Here is a 19,169-nt window from a genome sequence, read left to right as displayed (position 1 = left end):
GGGAGTGTCCGAATGATTGACAGCGACAAGAGTTTCTGAAGTGCCAGTGCTAGAAAAGCGTGTATGAATGATGGCTGCGTTTTCACTTTTGTTTTTAACCGAAAAATCATGATGTCGCATGATGTGTTGGTGTACTTTGTACGCATTTCCAGCGGCAGGGTGATGTGGAAAGAGGCTAAATCAGGTAAGATTGTGGTTTGCTTTACTGGTTCTGCTTCTATGTCGTTTAAGTGAACATTCCCTTCATTTATTGTAATTTAGATTTAGTGCTTAACATTTAAGTTGCAATGTTCAGCGAAGAAAACCGGCACAAAGCTGCTCCTCCTCCTCCTCCTCCTCCTCCTCCTCCTCCTCCTCCCTTGCACAAGGAGTTGTGGGTAATATTCGCTGAAATAAGTATCCACGGGTCCACACTACCGGAAACAGTAGGCCATCCGGGTACCTTTTGGGATACTCATTTCAATGTACTGCGATTCGGGACACGCTAATCTTAATCTTGGACATTATTGGGCGGCTGTGGATCAGGTGGTAGAGCGGGTTGTGCACTAATCGTAGGGTTGGCGGTCCGGTTCCCGGCCCACGTGACTCCACATGCCGAAGTGTCCTTGGGCAGGACGCTGAACCCCAAGTTGCTCCCGATGGCAAGTTAGAACCTTGCATAGCAGCTCCACTACCATTGGTGTGTGAGTGTCTGTGTGAATGGGTGAATGAGTGAATGAGAACCAGCGTAAAGCGCTTTGGATAAAAGCGCTATATAAGTGCAGACCATTCTATTTAAAAAGCTACATTGATCTGAGCATGGCACTGCAGTGTGCGCAAGCAATAATAAATTGCGTTTAACATGAGCTTTACCGTCTTCTCAGGTAGCCGCGTACCATCCCGTGGCAGCTAGAGGCTTAACATTTTCAGGCGAAGCTCAGCAAGATCAGATTGACTGTTGCGATTTTTCTAACTCAAGACAGTCCTCAAGGTCGAAATAACAATGAATATAAAATAAGATTGTAACACGCTTTTGTGCAAGGCTGAGAGAGCAGGAACGAAGTCACTAGTTCGGTTTTTGTGGTTAACGCCGCGTTCATGCCGTGTCGGAATTGTCGGTATTACCGTAATTACTAAATGACAACCCGGATGTTCTACTTGGCGCTGTTCACGTCCTTAGACTCGGAATTACGCGAGTTGTTATGCGGAATTATTTCCATACGGCCAAATGTATCCGTGTGACATGATGTTGACTGCTGCAAAAAGCGTAATTAGACATTGACAATATTCGATTATACAAATTATTAAACAAATATTACAAGATAACTACTTAACTAGAACGTAATTAAAGTCTTGTATAGTAGCACTACTTGAATTGTTCTCCACTCGATATATCGCTTTGCTTGTATTTCCTCATTTGTCTGCTGAATGAATAAATGTAAGCTACGTTTTACTGCTGACGTTGCAGCGTCTGAGTCCGAGCGCTCTGAAAACTCCTAGTTTACAAGTCGTAATTACGAGGTCTACGAGGACGTGAAGTCGGAATCTCGTAATTACGACATGGCGTGAACGCCGCTTAAGACAAAGCAGAGTAAGCAGATGGTTAATTCCAATCGGTAGACTTGACTTCGTATCTTCCAAATATAGTCCCACCCAAGTCAAATCGGCTAGAAGAGCATGCGTCCGGCCAGAAAAGAGATCAGGAGTTCGAATCCTGACGATGCCAGGAGCCAAGGAAGCAAAACTTTCCATGCTGTCTGAGTGGGAGGGATGGCAGGCTCTCTCTCCCAATCAATCACAGTGACACTAGCCAATCATGAGGTTATGTATGCGGAAGAGGGTAGATAGCGCTTCGAAAAGACGTTAGTAGTCGGCTTCCCTTGTCTCGGAGGAAGCCTGCGTTAGCCAGTGGTACCTGTTGCATGAAATCTCTTAACTGAAAACTTTCTTTTGCAGTCTTTGGAAACTAATTATGAAAAGCACTTGACAGGCATGAAGCTTTAGCAAAGATTCCAAACTCCTTGGCTTATTCCTCCGTTAATAATCATTAAAACATATTAAAGAGTAGCTACAGTAAAGAATAGGAAAAGGGCGTACCGTGTGGAATGTAAATCTGAAGCCATGAGGCATTTTCAAGCATGTTGTTTACCCAGTGATGCACACATTTACGATGAGTCGTTATTAGTCACGTATACATTACAGCACTGTGAAATTCTTTTCTTTGCATACCCCAGCATGTTAGGAGGTTGGGGTCAGAGCGCAGGGTCAGCCATGATACAGCGCACCTGGAGCGGAGAGGGTTAAGGGCCTCGCTCAAGGGCCCAACAGAGGCAGCTTGGTAACCCCCGACCTTCCGATCAGTAACCCAGAGCCTTAACCGTCAAGCCACCACATTTATTCTTACTGATGCTCAAAGCAGCATAAAAAAGGATCTTAAAGCAAGCATTTTCGTGGTGTGTAGTGTTGTGTAGCACAGCATTGTATCTCTCAGCCTCAGCGATTTGGCAGAAGTTTATATTGTTGTGTTTTCGCGCATCAGTGCCCTGGCACTACAATGCACACGGAGGTGGTACAGCTTTTCTGAAGTGAAACGCAAGCACTACCGTACATATTCCAGTTAAAAGCAAAGATTTTAACTGGTACATGGTTATCTCACGACTTTTAAACAGACACTTTGTGCCGTACACAGTTTTATTTCAGTGTGTCATAATGGGTTTGTTAGCTATTTGGCACAAATTCTAAATGTCAAGACATTGATTAGGAGCAGCCGGGTGTAACAGTTTAATGGAAAGGAGCAGGTAATCATTTATTATTTGTAGCACTAACTCTCCGGAGAGGATATTTGGAACCGGTGGCTCATGATTACTATTACACACCGAGGGAAAAAACGGGACTAGCTGCGCAAGATTACAAACCGAGCGAATGATTTTTACGTCATTATGAGCCTTTTAAGCATCTGTATGAACCCAGTATTAAGTCTGCGTTATGTAAGACCTCCTTTCACATCCTTTGGGAAGCCAAACACGTCACCGGTTCATCATGCTTGATCTATAGGCTAATAAATACCGTAGATTAGGTGTCCTAGCTAGCTTTAGTAGTGTAGTTGTGTTGATCACACTGGATGTGGAAGAAGATTTCTCTATATTAAAGACGACAGTTTTATTTAAAACATATTTAAAAAAGCGTAGTGACTACAGGAACGGGTTTTAAAATGGTACATTTAGCACAATGGATTTTTTTCCCTCTCTTTCATGGTTTAAATAAAGCTTCGTGTCATGCCTTAAAACATGGCTTATTGCTTTGATGAAACAGTGCCAACATAATATAATAAAAGGAACTCCTTCAATAAACAATTTAATTTATCATGTATAATATTTGCAATAAACAATTCTTCAGCCACGCGATACCATTCATTAAGAGGAAGATCTTGTTGCTAAGCAACATTGACAGGCAAAGATTAAGCTGTTCCATGGATCCATGGTTTAATGATCAGGACGACTGATTATTCATAGAAATATGATCTGATGATGTGATCAAATCCAGTGTAGAGTAAATAGTTTAATTTGTTTTTCCTGATATTCGTAATAAACTATTCTTCCACTTCCAAAACCAGGAACTAACTAACGGTATAATCGGTTTATTGGGATAAAACCTGGAGTTTAATTATGGCGTGTGTATCGGTTTTTAGAACCGAAACGATCCATTATAATTCATTTATGTAGACTTGAAAAAAAAGTTCATGATTAGAATGCGATGTTTTTCAATTTGGCTGGAAGTTACTTAGCGAATCCATGTATAAGGGCTGGGCGATATATCGATATAATATCTATATCGTGATAAATGATTATGCGATACACTTTTCTGAGATATCGTTGGTATGGTGATGTGTTGTGGTGTTTTTTTTTTGTTTGTTTGTTTGTTTTTTTACATTTTTAATCATTACAAATTAAGTGGTACCGAACAGATGCCATTTATCCGACGTAATTTATTCCGAACTTAATCTTCTGTGTCTTTGTAGGAATTAAAGAAGCGTATCGTCAGACTCAGTTTAACGGGATTTTGTTTATTTTCCTACTGTTTTGCAGACAGTTTGTTAGCTAAATGATACGTCGTGATGCGCATCGGGTATCGTAGAAACGTCCTCAATGATCGCGATATGATATTTTTTGTCATATCGCCCAGCCCTATCATGTATCGTGGAAACTACGTACACTTTCGATTGTTTTCACAAGGTATATGATTGCGAAAACGATTTGCCGTTCCAGTTATGTTTGAAACACTTTGGCTAGTGAGCAAGCTAGTTTAAAAAAAACAAAAAAAAAACACTCTCTTTACCTTTCCCTAAAGACCCGTCTTTAAAATGCATGTCTACTTTCAAGATGTGTCACCAGATGAGGAAGTGACAAAAGGTAATGCTGTAGGATTTGAGTGCACTTGATTACGTCGTTAAGTATTAAGTGTCTGTGGTTTTATATTAGCGATAGCGTACTAAAGAGCGCTTTATTTTCTTTCTTCTCTCGTCTCCAGACAATTGAGAATACATCGTTGCGTTTCATTCATGGCTCTGCCTTTATTAATGTTTCTCATTTATATTCCTTGGACATCTCTAATTATAGATCGTTAGATTTTATTGGCGTCTCACGGCGAACAAGCGTCTCAATGGCTCTCCATTTCCATATGCAAAACCGTACGTCCATCTACGCACCCACCCTCCTGCGTTAAAAGCGCTATTGTGTGCCGCTCGCTTGTTGGAGAAAAGCAGAGGAGCTCCGTGTGAACCGCAGGCCAGGACGCGAGGAGGGGGAGGGGGAAGGAAGAGAAGGCAAGGCGAGGTTGATGATGAAGTAGCAGCAGTGCCGTGGACACACTGCGCCCATTATTGGCCCGGCTCCCTAGCTGCACTGTGGGTAATAAACTGCTCGGCAGCAGCCCCCCAAACAGAGCAGCAATCAATGAGAAATTATCTCGCCAGATCGATATTCCAGGCTCTTAGAAGTTGCCTCAGCAGCCTGTGCGGACGCTGAACGCTGGAACTCGCTCACCGTCTCATTCGCACGGCTCAGCTTTTGAGCGCTCGTCCGCCCGTAATATGCGGTTGTCATCATCTTAATATCGCACGCTTATTGCATCCACTGGCGTGCTCTTTCGTCTCCAGGGCTCGAGCTATATTAAAAAGAACGATTCCGTCTCGGCATAGAAACACCCTCAACAATGAAGCGCGCACTTATGGAAAGACGGATTCCTCGGACGAGCGTGTCTGATTTGTTTGCCCTGCAAACATATCTGACTTATTCTGTCATATCTGGCAGCTCGAGATCCTCTCACGTCTCCGCCAGTATACTTTGAAAATCTTGACAGATCTGTCGGAGGAGAGTGCTCTCGGACAGCTTGTTTACGTTCTCGTTTCCCCCGAGCTCAGCCTTAATGAGACAAGACAGATAAAAAGAAAACAGCTGATGAGAGCTGCTGCGTTTAACTTACATCATGCTCTCAGACTCCAGCCCTGACTGCGTAATTACGCCTGTCAGTGCCAACTGTTCACTTTTGAAGCCAGAGGAGGCAGGGTGCATTAGCTGTATGCTTTTTGCATGACGTTCTTCATCAGGAAGAAATTCCTAATCTGACGAGTCATGTTTTTCACTGATGTAATTCTGCTATAGCGGTGATTTGAGGACACTTGAAAAAAAATAAAATAATATTTGCATTCCCAACAGAAGCTAACCTTCTACCGTCCATTCAGCAATAACATTCGCTAGTGATCCAGCTAGTAAAAATCCATCGGTTTCTTTATTTCTATCCACTTTCACAGATCGACTAATACACATATCCGTATCTGTATTCGGATTTATGCTGCGTTCGACTAACGCTCGTAACTCGGCACTTCTGACCTCCGACTAGGAAAAAACAAACAAACGCCCCGTCAACTCAGAAAGTCAGGACGGTCCACTAAACCCTGAGTTCAGCAAGTGAAATCAAAATGGCTGCTCTCGACGTCAAGAATAAACAATTAACCCCTCTTACTGTGTATACTAGCATTTGCTTTAGATCAGTTAACATACAGTGGTGGGGAAAAAAACCAAAACAAAACCATGGACACCTTCATGTTCTGCTTTTATTAACAAAAATCAAGCCAGCTGCTGTTTGAGGAGTATTTTTTCCTCCTCAAACATCTGTATAGTCAGTGTTATTTTGTATATTTTATATATTTTGTATATATACACAGTGTAAATTTTTTAAAGGTAAGAAGTGCTACTTTAAGGTTAACAGCTACTTCCGGTTCGGGGTTGGGAACGAAGTTGTGACCTTCATTAAAACCCGAAGTGGGCGTGGTCTAAACCAGAAGGGTTTTTGTTTTTTTTGTTTTTTTAAACAAATGTAGTTGATGCTATTAAAATATGTTTGTATGTAAAGAAACTAGCAGCCAGATTTAAACCACTGCAACCCTGACCAGGCAGTTACTAAGGATCACCGCACGCTAATGTGAAGGAACGTGGTCTTTCATATAACCACTCATTTGCATGAAATTAAAAAGCTAGGGTTAGAGTAAGGCAAGGGTTGTCTTTGTTTGTTTGTTTGTTTGTTTGTTTGTTTGTTTGTTTTGGATCCCAGTCCCGATGCACACCTATAATTTTAACCAGATGCCATGTTAACCATTTTCTCAAGCTTTCTTTAATAATGAAAAAAAAAAAAAAAAATGAATGGTGCTCCTCCTATTCATATCTGTATTTGTTTAGAAAAGATTCAACACACACACACACACACACACACACGTGTGTGTGTGTGTGTGTGTGTGTGTGTATGTATTCCAGCATTGCCATAGATGGATGCAACCTGGAGGTTGTGGAGAGCTTCACCTACCTCGGGTCGACTATTATCCTGTTCACTCTCCACCGATGCAGAGGTAAATCGTAGGATTGCCAAGGGTGCAGGAGTCCTGGCCAGACTAAATCACAGGATGTGGCAAAACTCCAACCGTACTGTGAAAACCAAGCTGGGTGTCTATCAGGCCTGCGTTTTAAGCACACTCCGCACTACGCACTACAGTAATGAGACTTGGACAACCTACACTAGGCATGAGAGGAAGCTCAACAGCTTTCACCCGAGGTCCCTGCGACGCATCCTCCATGTACAGTGGCAGGACAGGGTACCCGATACAGAAGTTCTGGAACGCACCAACACGAGCAGCATGTTTGCCATCCTCTGTGAGAAGCGTCTCCATTGGCTCGGCCACGTTAGAAGAATGGATCCAGGTCGCATTCCCAAAGATCTTCTGTATGGTGAGCCGGCTGAGGGTTCACGGCTAACTGGACACCTCCAACTGCGATTCAAAGATCTCTGCAAGAAGGACATGAGATTATGCGGCATCAACCCTAGTTCGTGGGAATCCAGCGCTGAAGACCGTACAGCCTGACGTTTGGCCGTTAGAAGGGGCACTCAGAAAGCGGAGAAGGACAGGTTTAAGCACCTTGCTGACAAGAGAGACAGGAGGAAGGCGCGGCAATTTCAGCCACAGCGCGACTCAATTTGTCTGCAGCAACTGCACCCGGGACTGCCACTCAAGGGTCGGCTACAACCACTCGAGAAGGTGCAAAAAAATTCACCTGAAACGGATGCTACACCATCGTCTCCCGAAGACGGAAGGATGCCAGTAGTGTGTGTGTGTGTGTGTGTGTATGTATGTATGTATATATATATATATATATATATCATTTTTTTTCTTCTTTTCTTTTTTCAATACATAAGTGTAGCCTTAAAAGTGCACCTTAAAAGCTTTTCACCGGGAATCTGAAGTGATGCTGATGATTGCTCATAATCCTGTAATGTTATTGATTCAATCCATCGTCCGTGATGGCGTACCATGCTTCGGGCCACCGTTATGTCGTTTTTCCATTCTAAGGAGGGAGAAAAAAAAAAAAAACCTTAAGGGTTCAGCCCGAGCTGGCCACCTGACGACACACCAGGATCCCAGTACAGATCACATTAACTAGCCTTTGTGCTCTGGAGCTGAAATGCCTCCAGGGTCTTTAAGGTTAACAGCTAGATAACAACCCTGAGCTTTTTTCGGTTAATTGCGATTCAGGATTTGGTCTGAGTAACTAAACGCATGGAGAGCTTGTTTGCCTGACACAGTTGGATATTGGTAAATTGGAACTCTTTATCTGTCTCGGGGATCGATCTAGGCAGTAATAGCATCTTACATTTCTCTGTCGGAGGAAATTAGTTTCCCAGGCTGGTACCATTTAACTCTGGGGGAGTAAAAGATTGATACGCGTGTCGAATTTGTTGGTTGTTACTTTTACATGTGATGTGAAATCTTATAAGCTGTAGTTCATCATGTATTGACTCTCATCGTGTAAACGCTTGATGATTGTGTGCGAGCAAGCGGCACTTTAGGCACTTCTACCACAGTGCTGTTGAATGCTCAAATCTGATTGGTCAGGAGGTGTTGATTTCGTTTTCTGTAACAGCAGCTCCGACAGTAGGTTTATATTAATTCGCTCATTCGAATCATGGATACAGGCTACTAATTATATACAGATTTTTTATTTATTTATTTATTTATTTATTTTTCAAACATGTTGATTAACAAAGAACATCTCTGTAATTTAACATTTACGGATGGAGTCTCCAGTGAAATTTCATGGTGGTAATAGTAACTCCAAACCACATCTTTCTTTGTTTTCCTATATCAGCACACAACTTCTTTTTTTATTAGATAGTTTGCTAGTTATGAAATCAGAATAGGCATCTTTTATTTTATTTATTTATTTGTTTGTTTGTTTGTTAAATCTTAATACAGTTTCCACACTCATGGAAATGTTTATTTTCCAGACCTGGGATTTGCAAAATGTCAAATATTTTTGAGACACGTCATGGGACCTTTTCATTCATCATAAAACAAACAAACAAAAAAAAAAAGACATAAAATGTGCAGGAGGTTGTTTAGAGCCAAAGCAGGGTCTTTAATGAATAAAATAATAAAATATAAAAAATTTAATGACAATTTTTAAATAAAAATGGGTGGAAAGTTCAGAAAAACGAGACTAGGCAAGCCATTGGTTGTGTAGCTTTTGTCACAGAATTGTCAACAGCATTTCAACAACAGCGAGGCAGTTTGTGACATTTACGCTGGGTTGAAGAGAGACATCCTTGAAACCTAATTTAGAGTTTTGGGCAATGCTCTATGTTTTTAAAGAGGTGCTGTGTTAATTAAGCACAGAACACGTATTCATACAGTATAAGTAAACGATAGAACAGTCTAGATAAATACGGCCAATACGTAGCTATACACGTACATCCTCATGTCCCTCCATTAATTACAAGTTATTGGCTACAGTAATATTTCAAGCCTGGACATACGCGCTTATGAAATGAGCTTATGACAACTTTAGCTAACCTACCTCTACTCTCAGCGACTCAGTAAATGACCTGGAAGTAGGCTACTTGCGAACAAACTCCGCGGATACGTAAGAGTCATTCACTGTTGCTAGCTAAAGCTATCTACATTGAAATGTGATGAACATTAGCTAGATGAATAGATAGCACAGATCACGCATTCATGTAAGTAAACGACATAACGGTCAAGATACAAATGCATTCCTGCGACAGTACATCCTCGCACCCCTTCATTTAACATGAATTATTAGCTCCAATAATGTTTGAAGCAAGGACACGCACCTCCATGAAATGACACAATTTTAATTACCCCCCCCCCCCCCCAACTTTCGCAAAATACACAGAGGTGAGATAGTTTACAAATCTCTCCAAAATACACAAAGGTGAGCTAGTTTACAAATATGTCCAACTTTCGCAAAATACGCAGAGGTGAGCTAGTTTACAAATATGTCCAACTTTCGCAAAATACGCAGAGGTGAGCTAGTTTACAAATATGTCCAACTTTCGCAAAATACGCAGAGGTGAGCTAGTTTAAAAATTTCTCCAACTTTCACAAAGTACGCAGAGGTGAGCTAGTTTACAAATTTCTCCAACTTTCGCAAAATACGCAGAGGTGAGCTAGTTTACAAATATGTCCAACTTTCGTAAAATACGCAGAGGTGAGCTAGTTTACAAATATGTCCAACTTTCGCAAAATACGCAGAGGTGAGCTACTTTACAAATATGTCCAACTTTCGCAAAATACGCAGAGGTGAGCTAGTTTACAAATTTCTCCAACTTTCGCAAAATACGCAGAGGTGAGCTACTTTACAAATATGTCCAACTTTCGCAAAATACGCAGAGGTGAGCTAGTTTAAAAATCTCTCCAACTACCTCAAAATCGCAGAGGTGAGCTAGTTTACAAATATGTCCAACTTTCACAAAATACGTAGACGTGAGCTAGTTTGGGAACAAACTCAGCAGACGCATGCACAACACAGAATGTCCCTGCTATCGCTCACGGTTTGCTAGCTGTGGGTAGCTAGATTGAAATGTGGAATAGCTAGATTCCTCACGCATGTGCTTTTGAGCAGTGAGCGAGTCAGGTAGTAAAAAATTTTTTTAAACTCTGGCTTGAGAATTAGCTAAAATATAAAACGTCTTACAGATAATGTTGTACTCGATTGTAAAAAGTTTGCTTTAAAGGACAAACGGAAAACACCGTGGTGGAAATTTCACTTAAAATCCGTGGTACAATTGTGTGGGAACTCTATTATGCAAATGTATTGAAAAAAATGCTAACAATGTGCTGACCTGCTCATTTTTAAAGGAAAGATTGTTCTAGTTCTCTCTAGTCTCTTCACTTCTGCAGCTTTTTTGTTTGACACTGAAGCTTGATCCGTCACTAACCTCCCCCTCCCCCACCCCGTCTCTTACACAGGGAAGCTGGAGAGTCAGATTCACCAAAGTGCCAAGAGGGGGTTAATGCAGCCAGCCTGACCTCCACAAAGCCACGCCGGGCCACGAGGACCCGAACTTCCAGCCAATAGAAGAGTGGAGCTGGCCGTGTCACACTACAGTGCCATTCATCATGGGACACTGTTTCCAACGGGACAAAGCGACACTCTGCGTTTTCTCTTGAAACTTTGGCTTGACTTATTTCAAAAAAAAAAAAGTCAATTAAAATGAAGTGAAATCATTGCTCATTTTGTTCCAGTTCTTTACACCACATAATACAGAAATTCCGGCGGGTGGGTGGAGCCAATGCGAGCCGCTCGGCTGAGCACGGAATGTCCTGCTTAGCAAAGAGCCGATTGTGCTGCAGAGCCGTATCGGAGCTGCCCTTCTCATTCGGACCACAATGGCTGTCACAGACAGAAACACTTAGGGTTTTTTTTTTCTTTTCCCCCCCTCTCCGCTCTCCTTAAAGTGATTGAGGAGCCTCTTCGTGACACGAGCACCTCGGCACCAGAAAGAGCAAACAACTGTGCCAAACGACTCGCCTTAATGGCAGCCTTCAAGAAGGGAACAATGGCACAAAAGCACAAGCTGTGAGGGTTTTTGTTTTGTTTTGTTTTCCCCTTAAACCACAATTATCCAAAAATTAAGGGTTGGCTTATGTGCCGTATTAACTCCGAACATCACTGTTTAGAGTTTCGCTTATAAATAAACTACTTTATCAAAATATACACATAAAAACTACCTTTCTGTTTCAAACGCAAGTAGATTTTTCCATCCATCCATCCATCCATTTTCCATACTGCTTACCCTACACAAGGAGCGCACACATTCGCACGCTACATCCAATTTGGAAATCCCACTCAATCTACAATGCACGTCTTCAGACTTGAGGAGGAAACCCCCGAAACACGGAGCGAACATCCAAGCTCCGCGCACACAGGCGCAAACGGGATTCGAACCCCCAACCCTGGAGGTGCGAGGCGAGTGTTCTCAAGTACACTCGTGAAAAGACGCTCAAATAAACGCCGGTTCATTTGAGTCTCATGAGTAAGGAATAAACCACAGCAGGGTGCGCTGCGACAGGAAAGTAATCAGTGACGGAGTGCTGTGAAGCAGCCATACGTTTTTTGTCATATTTTTTTTCCTCTCTCGTACCATAGAAATTCACCAACGATTACCATTTGTAATGTTTTAATAAACGTGTCACACTTTTTATCCAATTACAGCTGCGTTTGACCGAGTTAGTTCCTGCTAAACGGACCTTTTATATACAGTACAGCAACCGTGAGCTTTTCTTGTCGGTTCACTTGAGCACGTGGGACTTCAGTCAACCTTTGTCCTGAGTGTAGTCTTACACGCTGTTACAAAATAAACTCGTTTAAACTGGCTATTAGAAAATGAACTCGTTTAACCTTGCTGTTATGAAATAAATAGGGGGCGGAAGGGGGGGAAACCCCTTACGTTTCAAAGCGATAAAAATGACGCTCGCCCGGTTCGAGTCTGACAAATAAGGAAACAAAACACAACAGGGAGTGAGTGATGTTATAGGAACGTAACCAGTGGTGCTCTGAGTCAAACCACCCTGACATCTAATAACAGGACATCCTGAAGTCTTTCTCTTAAACGACGTCGATTTACCGACCATTCCGATTTTGAACGTATTGATACGCGCGACGTCCGTTTTATCCACTCGCGTACGGCTCCGTCCACCGCTCGACGTTCTACAGCAGCGTGCAGCGACGACGAGCTTTTCTTATTGCCCCCACAAGCAGGAAACGAAACCGATTGTTGAATTCAATCACAAGGTCGTCGGTGAGAGTTTATCTGATAGACAGATTAGAAAGAAACTCATCCGAAAGGTGTTTCGTTTGTTTTTTTTAATCACTTCCCAAATGAAGAAATCTTCATTTTCACATTAAACAAGGAAACCTCTCTCTTGCCTTCGAGCCACCTAATCAGACACGACCATCGCCACCACCTACACAGCTCAGGAGCTCTTCTTGTATCTCAACACAAAAGCTCTTTTTAAAGATGGCCTGAAAGGAACTTGCACAAAAAAAAAAAAAAAAAAAAAAAACGGTTTCACAAAGAGCTTCATGAGCTGTGGGTGTGCTTTGCCGCAGTCGGCGACGCGATCCTCAGGCCAGGTATTAAATTCGACTTGGACTTTTTATTAACACATTCCTGGGCTTGGTTAAACAAACAGCGTGGGCCATTAAATGCGTGATTCAACTGTGTGAAGGAGCTAACTAGCTTGTGAATAGGGCTCGCTCTTTGCATGTGAATGAGGGGGCCGTTTGAGAGAAAGCTCGAGGTTAGGGCTGGAACAGGAGCACCGGGGGAGACTCTTCCTGTTCTTACTCAGCTGTTAGTATTTCCTCCCTTTCGTCTGTGATCCTTAATTTAAAATGTTTTTTTTTTTTTTTGTTTGTTTGTTTTTTTTGTTTTTTTTTTAAGTGAGAAGACCTGACGAATGGTCTGAGAACAACATATCAGAAGAGGTGTATAAAATTCCACACACGTTGTTGTCGATCATGTATAGAAGTTAGAAGTGGCTGTGTGCCTGTGAGCATAAATCATATTTTTCCCAACCGATGTTGCCTTCTGGCAACGTTATCGGCAATAAATGTCACCCTCTCTTCATTTCCACTGAAATTTACTCCAGTAAAACTGCATTCAAGCACAAGGTCTTTTATATATATATATATATATATATATATATATATATATATATATATATATATATATATATATTAAACTCCCTTCAGATAACTTGCTCTGCACTTTTCATATTCCTTTATGAGGTATAGCAGACATTTGTTGTGCAAAAGTCACAGCTATATATTAGCCCGGACTGCAGTTGTAAGCACTTCTGCTTCACTTCTTATTAACCGTCGTGTTCCCGAACTCTAAAGCTGCTGGGGAGTTTGGTTTGTGTCCGGTGACTGATGACGGGTGTTAGCTCCTAACAGGGTGAGCGAGGGGGTGATATTTTTTAGGAAGTCTCTTCGTTGAAACCAGGCCTGCAGATAATTAAGCATCGAGCACTCGGGACTTCCGAGTTTCGATTTGGTCAACCCTTTGGATTGTTGTTAGCTATTACGGAATAAACCCGTTGATCAAAGTGTAAAAAAGGGGTGTGCAGTTAGAGGAAAATAATCAACTAGAAAGTTGTGTGATGTGGCCAGGTGCAAACTGGGGTTACTGTTAACACTTCGAAGCTGAATATATTTCAAAACAGCATGTCTCGATTGTGTTTTATTCCTCTAATACCACAGGGTCATACTTATCCATTTATAGATACGTTTAAAGTCAATTCCTGTTATCGCTTACAAATGTCTAGCAGACATTCTCTCACCTCTCGCTCGCGCTCTCTCTCTCTCTCTCTCTCTCTCTCGAAAATAATAAGACACACACACACACACAAAAAAACGATTAACTTCTCATATTACCAAGAAACCAGATCCTCTGTCCTGAAGACTTTCGGAAAACAAAGTTACAGCTCTACCACTGACTGTTACAAAGCTCTGACACTGCAGACTCCTTCTGTAAATGCTAAATAATCATCTCCTTACAGAAAACTTCCCCATATGAACGATTCAGACGTCCCTGTGTGAGTTGTTACTATAGAAACCGTAAGAGTATTAGATTAGATCGAGCGCGTGAATATAAATCGGTGATTTGCAGCTGAAGCTTGAGTCGGAATTGAGAAGTCACCAGAACGTTGTTATAACACCGAATTTGACACGTGTCGACACGTGTAAAGTCTCTGTGTTATTGTATTCGTGCTAACACCCTGCCCCTTTCACTCTGCTCATGTACGTGAGAAGGCCATGCTGAAGCTCTCGGATTGAGCGCTATGGGAAATTTCTCTCCACGTGCTCGCTTTAAAGGCCGAAGGAGTGAGTTGGAGTTTTGGTTGCCATTACAGGATAGTTTCTACATTGCTGTTGTTTATGTACACATGTGGCTTTATAGCAGGACTACAGCAAGAGGAATGCAAAAGAGGCCAAATAAACTTCTAGGGAAAAGCCGACGTGCTTAGTAGGCTTTTAACTCGCTATGCACATCTTACACTGCAGAGCTTCTTGACGAACATGCCCCGTGGGGGTGCAAAATTGTAGTCCGCAGAGTTGTGGGTTGCAAACTCGTACTCGTCTACAAAAGGAATAAAATGCGGGCATATCCGGAAACAGAACCGCAATCCATCCGTCCATGCATATATCGGCTGTGGATCAGGTGGTAGAGCGGGTTGTCCACTAATCGTAGGGTTGACGGTTCGATTCCCGGCCCACGTGACTCCACAAACCGAAGTGTCCTTGGGCAAGACACTGAACCCCAAGATGCTCCCGCTGGAAAGTTAGCGCCTTGCATACTGTGAGTGTGTGTGTGAACGGGTGAATGAGACACAGTGTAAAGTGCTTTGGATAAAAGTGCTATATAAGTGCTGACCATTTACCATCCATCTGTTTTCCGTACTGCTTATCCGCTTATGCGTATGGGCATTGTTTGGCAGTGATTTTGGAGACCGTTCTGGATGCGGTTCTCTGTATAGTTTGTGTGGATGTTGTAGTGGAAATTACTTACTTCCTAATCAGTATATTCATTCGTAATTAACATTTACATTTTTTGGTAGTCTCGTATAATTTTTTTTTTCGTGGCATCCTCCTCCTCCTCTTCCTCCTCCTCAGCTGGACGCTCTAGCTGTCGATCCGAATCTCACTAGCCAACGAGAATAAATTGCTGTTAAACCCTACCCACATGCCAGAATGGCAAACTTAAGCTTCTGGTACACTTTGTTTTTTTTACGCGTACGGTAACGTACGCATAGCCGTTCAAAGTATACGCCATTTGACGTGTACGTGTACACATGCGCATTACGACAACTTGCACTACCCCTCCTGGCCTATAAGAGTCAGTACAGAGCAGTAAAGCAGGTCTTCTGGTGTGAAGGACGACAACGAAGAAGAACAATGCTCGAGGGGATCTCTCGCCACGATTAGCACCCATGTACAAATCCTTATACTCTTTAAGGCTAGAATTATACAAATGCGGATACTTTCTAACCTGCTCTCGTTTCCGTCTCTTCCGTTTATTGTATTTATCTTCGACTACCTTGAGAATCAACAGGCCTGGGTCACTGTTGCCACCTTGTGGAAGAACTAAATAGTGCAAACAAAGTATGCGCGGTTATAAAAATCGTTCCTAGCGCGCGCATAAAAAGTGAAGCATACTTTCTGCTGTAAACATGCGGAGCGTAAATGAAATGTTTGAAACTCGTAAACGAGAACTCTGTCAGCGCGTTCATTAACCACGATTAGCGAAAACGAAGCTTAGTAAACTGTTAACGAAGAACGCTGGTTATTTGAACACCAGGTTAAACTTTTTTCACTCTTTTCCGTTTCAGAGACTTTCTTTCTTCTTTCTCATTGTATATTTCTGTTCGTTTCCAGAAAAGTTACATTCAATACTTTTGGCAAAAAAAAAAAAAAACCCAAATAATAATAATCCGCCGTTCACTTAAGCCTGTACAGCGACACAGAGACAACATGTAGCCTACATGTCCATGAGTAATTCATCTACAGTTGAGTTTTGGGTCAGAGTTACAATATCCAGTACGTAGCAGATCTAATCTAATACGTCATCACGATGCAGGCTGCCCTGAGATCACACTCTGTAAGGATCTTGTAAGCGCGATCCAGTTTCCGGTTCTTATCTCGCGCCGCTCCACAATCCGCGCGGAAGCTTCTTGTCCTGGATTTCATGGCGGCGCTCGCGCTGCCGTTTTGGTTACATTGTATCGCCGAGTGCTCGAGAGGGAAGGAGAGAGAGAACGGAGACCGGGAAAGATACATAGATTCTACAAAAATATATACATTTCGAGAGCGAGAGAGCGGAAGAAAGATAGAGAGAGATAGATGTATAGCGGAAAAGACAGAGAGTGATAGATGAAGATAGTGGACATGGATTAATATAGTTTGAGAAAGAAACCGACGCGGCACGATGTGGGATTTATTTAATCCGAGGATGAAAGGGAATGCTGTGATTCCGGTGTGAGCTCGAGCCGCGCGGCGCCGTTTTCCGTTTCGTGTGAACGGTGAGGATCCTGAAGAGCGCCATGGCTGCGGTCCAGCGGCTCTCCGGCCTCCCCTTCCTCCCCGCCGTCCCCTTCGTCCCCGTCCTCCCCTTCCTCTGACTGCTGCTGCTGGATGTGTGTTCTGGAGTACCGACGCGCCTCGTGCTGCCCGGGGGATTCCTCTTATTATTACTATTATTATTATTATTATTATTTTCTTTTATTATTATTATTATTTAAAGCCACATTTTGTCCCTTTACCATCATCTATGGAATGTACACAAGTGTTACAATCTGGATAGGAGTTTATTATGACCGGGGTGAGTCCTCTTTCTGACTCTAATCATCATAATGTGTGTGTGTGTGTGTGTCTCTCTCTCTCTCTCTCTCTCTCTCTCTCCCCTTGGTTGTGCTCCTGGAATGCCTGTTATGTATTTCTCACTGACCTGCTTGATAAAGGCAGGCTAACACTTAGCTCTTAGCTCTCAGCACGCTCGCTATCTGTCTATTTATCTGTCTATCTGTGTGTCTATCTGTCTGTCTATCTGTCTATCTACCAACCCACCTCCCGAGCTAGCATGCTAACTCGCTAGCTAGCTCTTTTAGCAAGGCAGCTAAGTCTATCTGGTTAGTCCACTACCGTTGGCTTCTTTTGCACATGTTGCCTGTCTTACTACAGGTTTCACTTTCGAAGACTTTATTTATAATTAAAAACAACAACAACAAACTACAACAACAAACTTATTTGTAGATAGAAATGAGTATTTAAAAAGAGTCAAGGAAGGTCACGAGAATGTAACAGACGAAGTATTTGTTTTAGTACGAAGTATTTTGAGGTTTTTTTTTTTGTTTTTTTTTGGCTAGCTAGCTGGTTGCTAGCATTATGGACCACTTGCTACAACAATAAAGGAGCTAGCTAAAAAAATTATATATATATATATATATATATATATATATATATATATATATATATATATATATATATATATATATAATAGATAGAGAGAGAGAGATATCTCCAAATCTTGGAGATTATGTCTGGAAATATAATATAACCTTAGCTAGTTGTGAATATAATAAAATCCACGTTTCTTAGTTTATTATTATTATTATTATTATAAACTCTATCCTGTAACGTCCTGTAACCAAGTTAGTTACTAGTCACACAACCCCCTTTATTCCACTTCTAACTTTAAAGACTTGAGTTCATTTATTCACCTCCAGAGCTTTTATTCTATAGGATATCCAAGAGTACTAGTTAAGTACTAGTGAACTAGTTTGTGACCACTTTTTCCTCCTCATGTGGTTAATAAACCTGATGCAACACCTCAGTAAGATGAGCAGCCAGATGATCTAGTAACCCGACCTGTGGCGTTAAAACTCGTTTCCAGACCATCTGCTGACTGATTTTATTCCCCATTTCTTTTATGAAACCGCCCCATTGGTTTGGTTTGTTTTGTTTTGAGTAAAACGAACATTTGAAACTACACCGTGGTGATTTCCACTAGTCCTGACCTACACGCTCGATTAATCAGATATCGATACTACGCTTCCGGTGGTAATATGATACCCTAGTCTAAGAATAATCGTATTTTCATTGAATCATGTGACCATTTCAACTAGACAAAAATGGTGAAAATTAAATAAAATGAAAAGGAAATCTTTGTGTAAAATGAAGCAAAAAAAAAAAAGAGAGATCAAAGCCTGTAATGGTTCTTCTTTCTTAGAAATACATTTCCCCTTAAAATCTTCTACAGTAGACCTGAGTACTTCAGATTTATTCTGATTCTCTATTCAGATTATATCCGTTTGCAGGAGCATTTATACGATAAATACGGTATTCATCAGTCTGTACAGGATTTCGCAAAAAAAAAAAAATCGCGAGTGTTTTTGTGATTGTTGCGTGCTTTGATATCGCCGTGCCTTATTTCAGAAGACTACTCGAATTGACGAAATTGCAATTGCATGAAATTGTTTCGAAATTGTTTCGAAATTGTCTTTCACAGGGATGTTTGTCAGTAAACGAGACCTTTTAGCTGTAGTCATGTTCGACGCACGTGAATCAAAGAGGGCTTCGGCTGAACGCACGTTGGGTTGACGTCACGTGACGCGTCTCGGCCCAAACCTGCGGAAAATCTGCGGTAAATTCGAAAATTTGTAAGCTCCTCCGAATATCGCGGAGTTTGCTTGGTTTTGCGTTCGTTTCTCGAGAAATGCCGGAGGGACGGATTCATAACAATCCAGTTCGTTCAGAAAAACGTTCGTATCCTGTGTTCGC

At 41.9% G+C, this 19,169-nt stretch overlaps 2 protein-coding genes across 2 annotated transcripts in view; both read left to right on the top strand.

Moving 5' to 3' along the window:
- The window catches only part of trip4 (thyroid hormone receptor interactor 4), a 69,204-nt gene extending 58,151 nt beyond the window's left edge, over positions 1-11,053 (top strand). Inside the window, exon 13 of the mRNA XM_017478775.3 lies at positions 10,796-11,053. Within this exon, the coding sequence (XP_017334264.1) occupies positions 10,796-10,854 (59 nt within the window). The 3' untranslated portion in view covers positions 10,855-11,053. The remainder of the gene's footprint in view (positions 1-10,795) is intronic.
- A 2,560-nt stretch (positions 11,054-13,613) lies between these two features.
- LOC108271255 (zinc finger protein 609) overlaps positions 13,614-19,169 on the top strand; it is a 71,564-nt gene continuing 66,008 nt past the window's right edge. Inside the window, exon 1 of the mRNA XM_017478699.3 lies at positions 13,614-17,211. The gene's annotated coding sequence lies outside the window, so the exon portion shown is untranslated. The remainder of the gene's footprint in view (positions 17,212-19,169) is intronic.

This window comes from Ictalurus punctatus, chromosome 10 (genome assembly GCF_001660625.3).
Source record: "Ictalurus punctatus breed USDA103 chromosome 10, Coco_2.0, whole genome shotgun sequence".
Lineage (NCBI taxonomy): Eukaryota > Metazoa > Chordata > Actinopteri > Siluriformes > Ictaluridae > Ictalurus > Ictalurus punctatus.
Note: the sequence above shows the minus strand (reverse complement) of the source record. Positions and strands in the feature narration are given on the sequence as shown.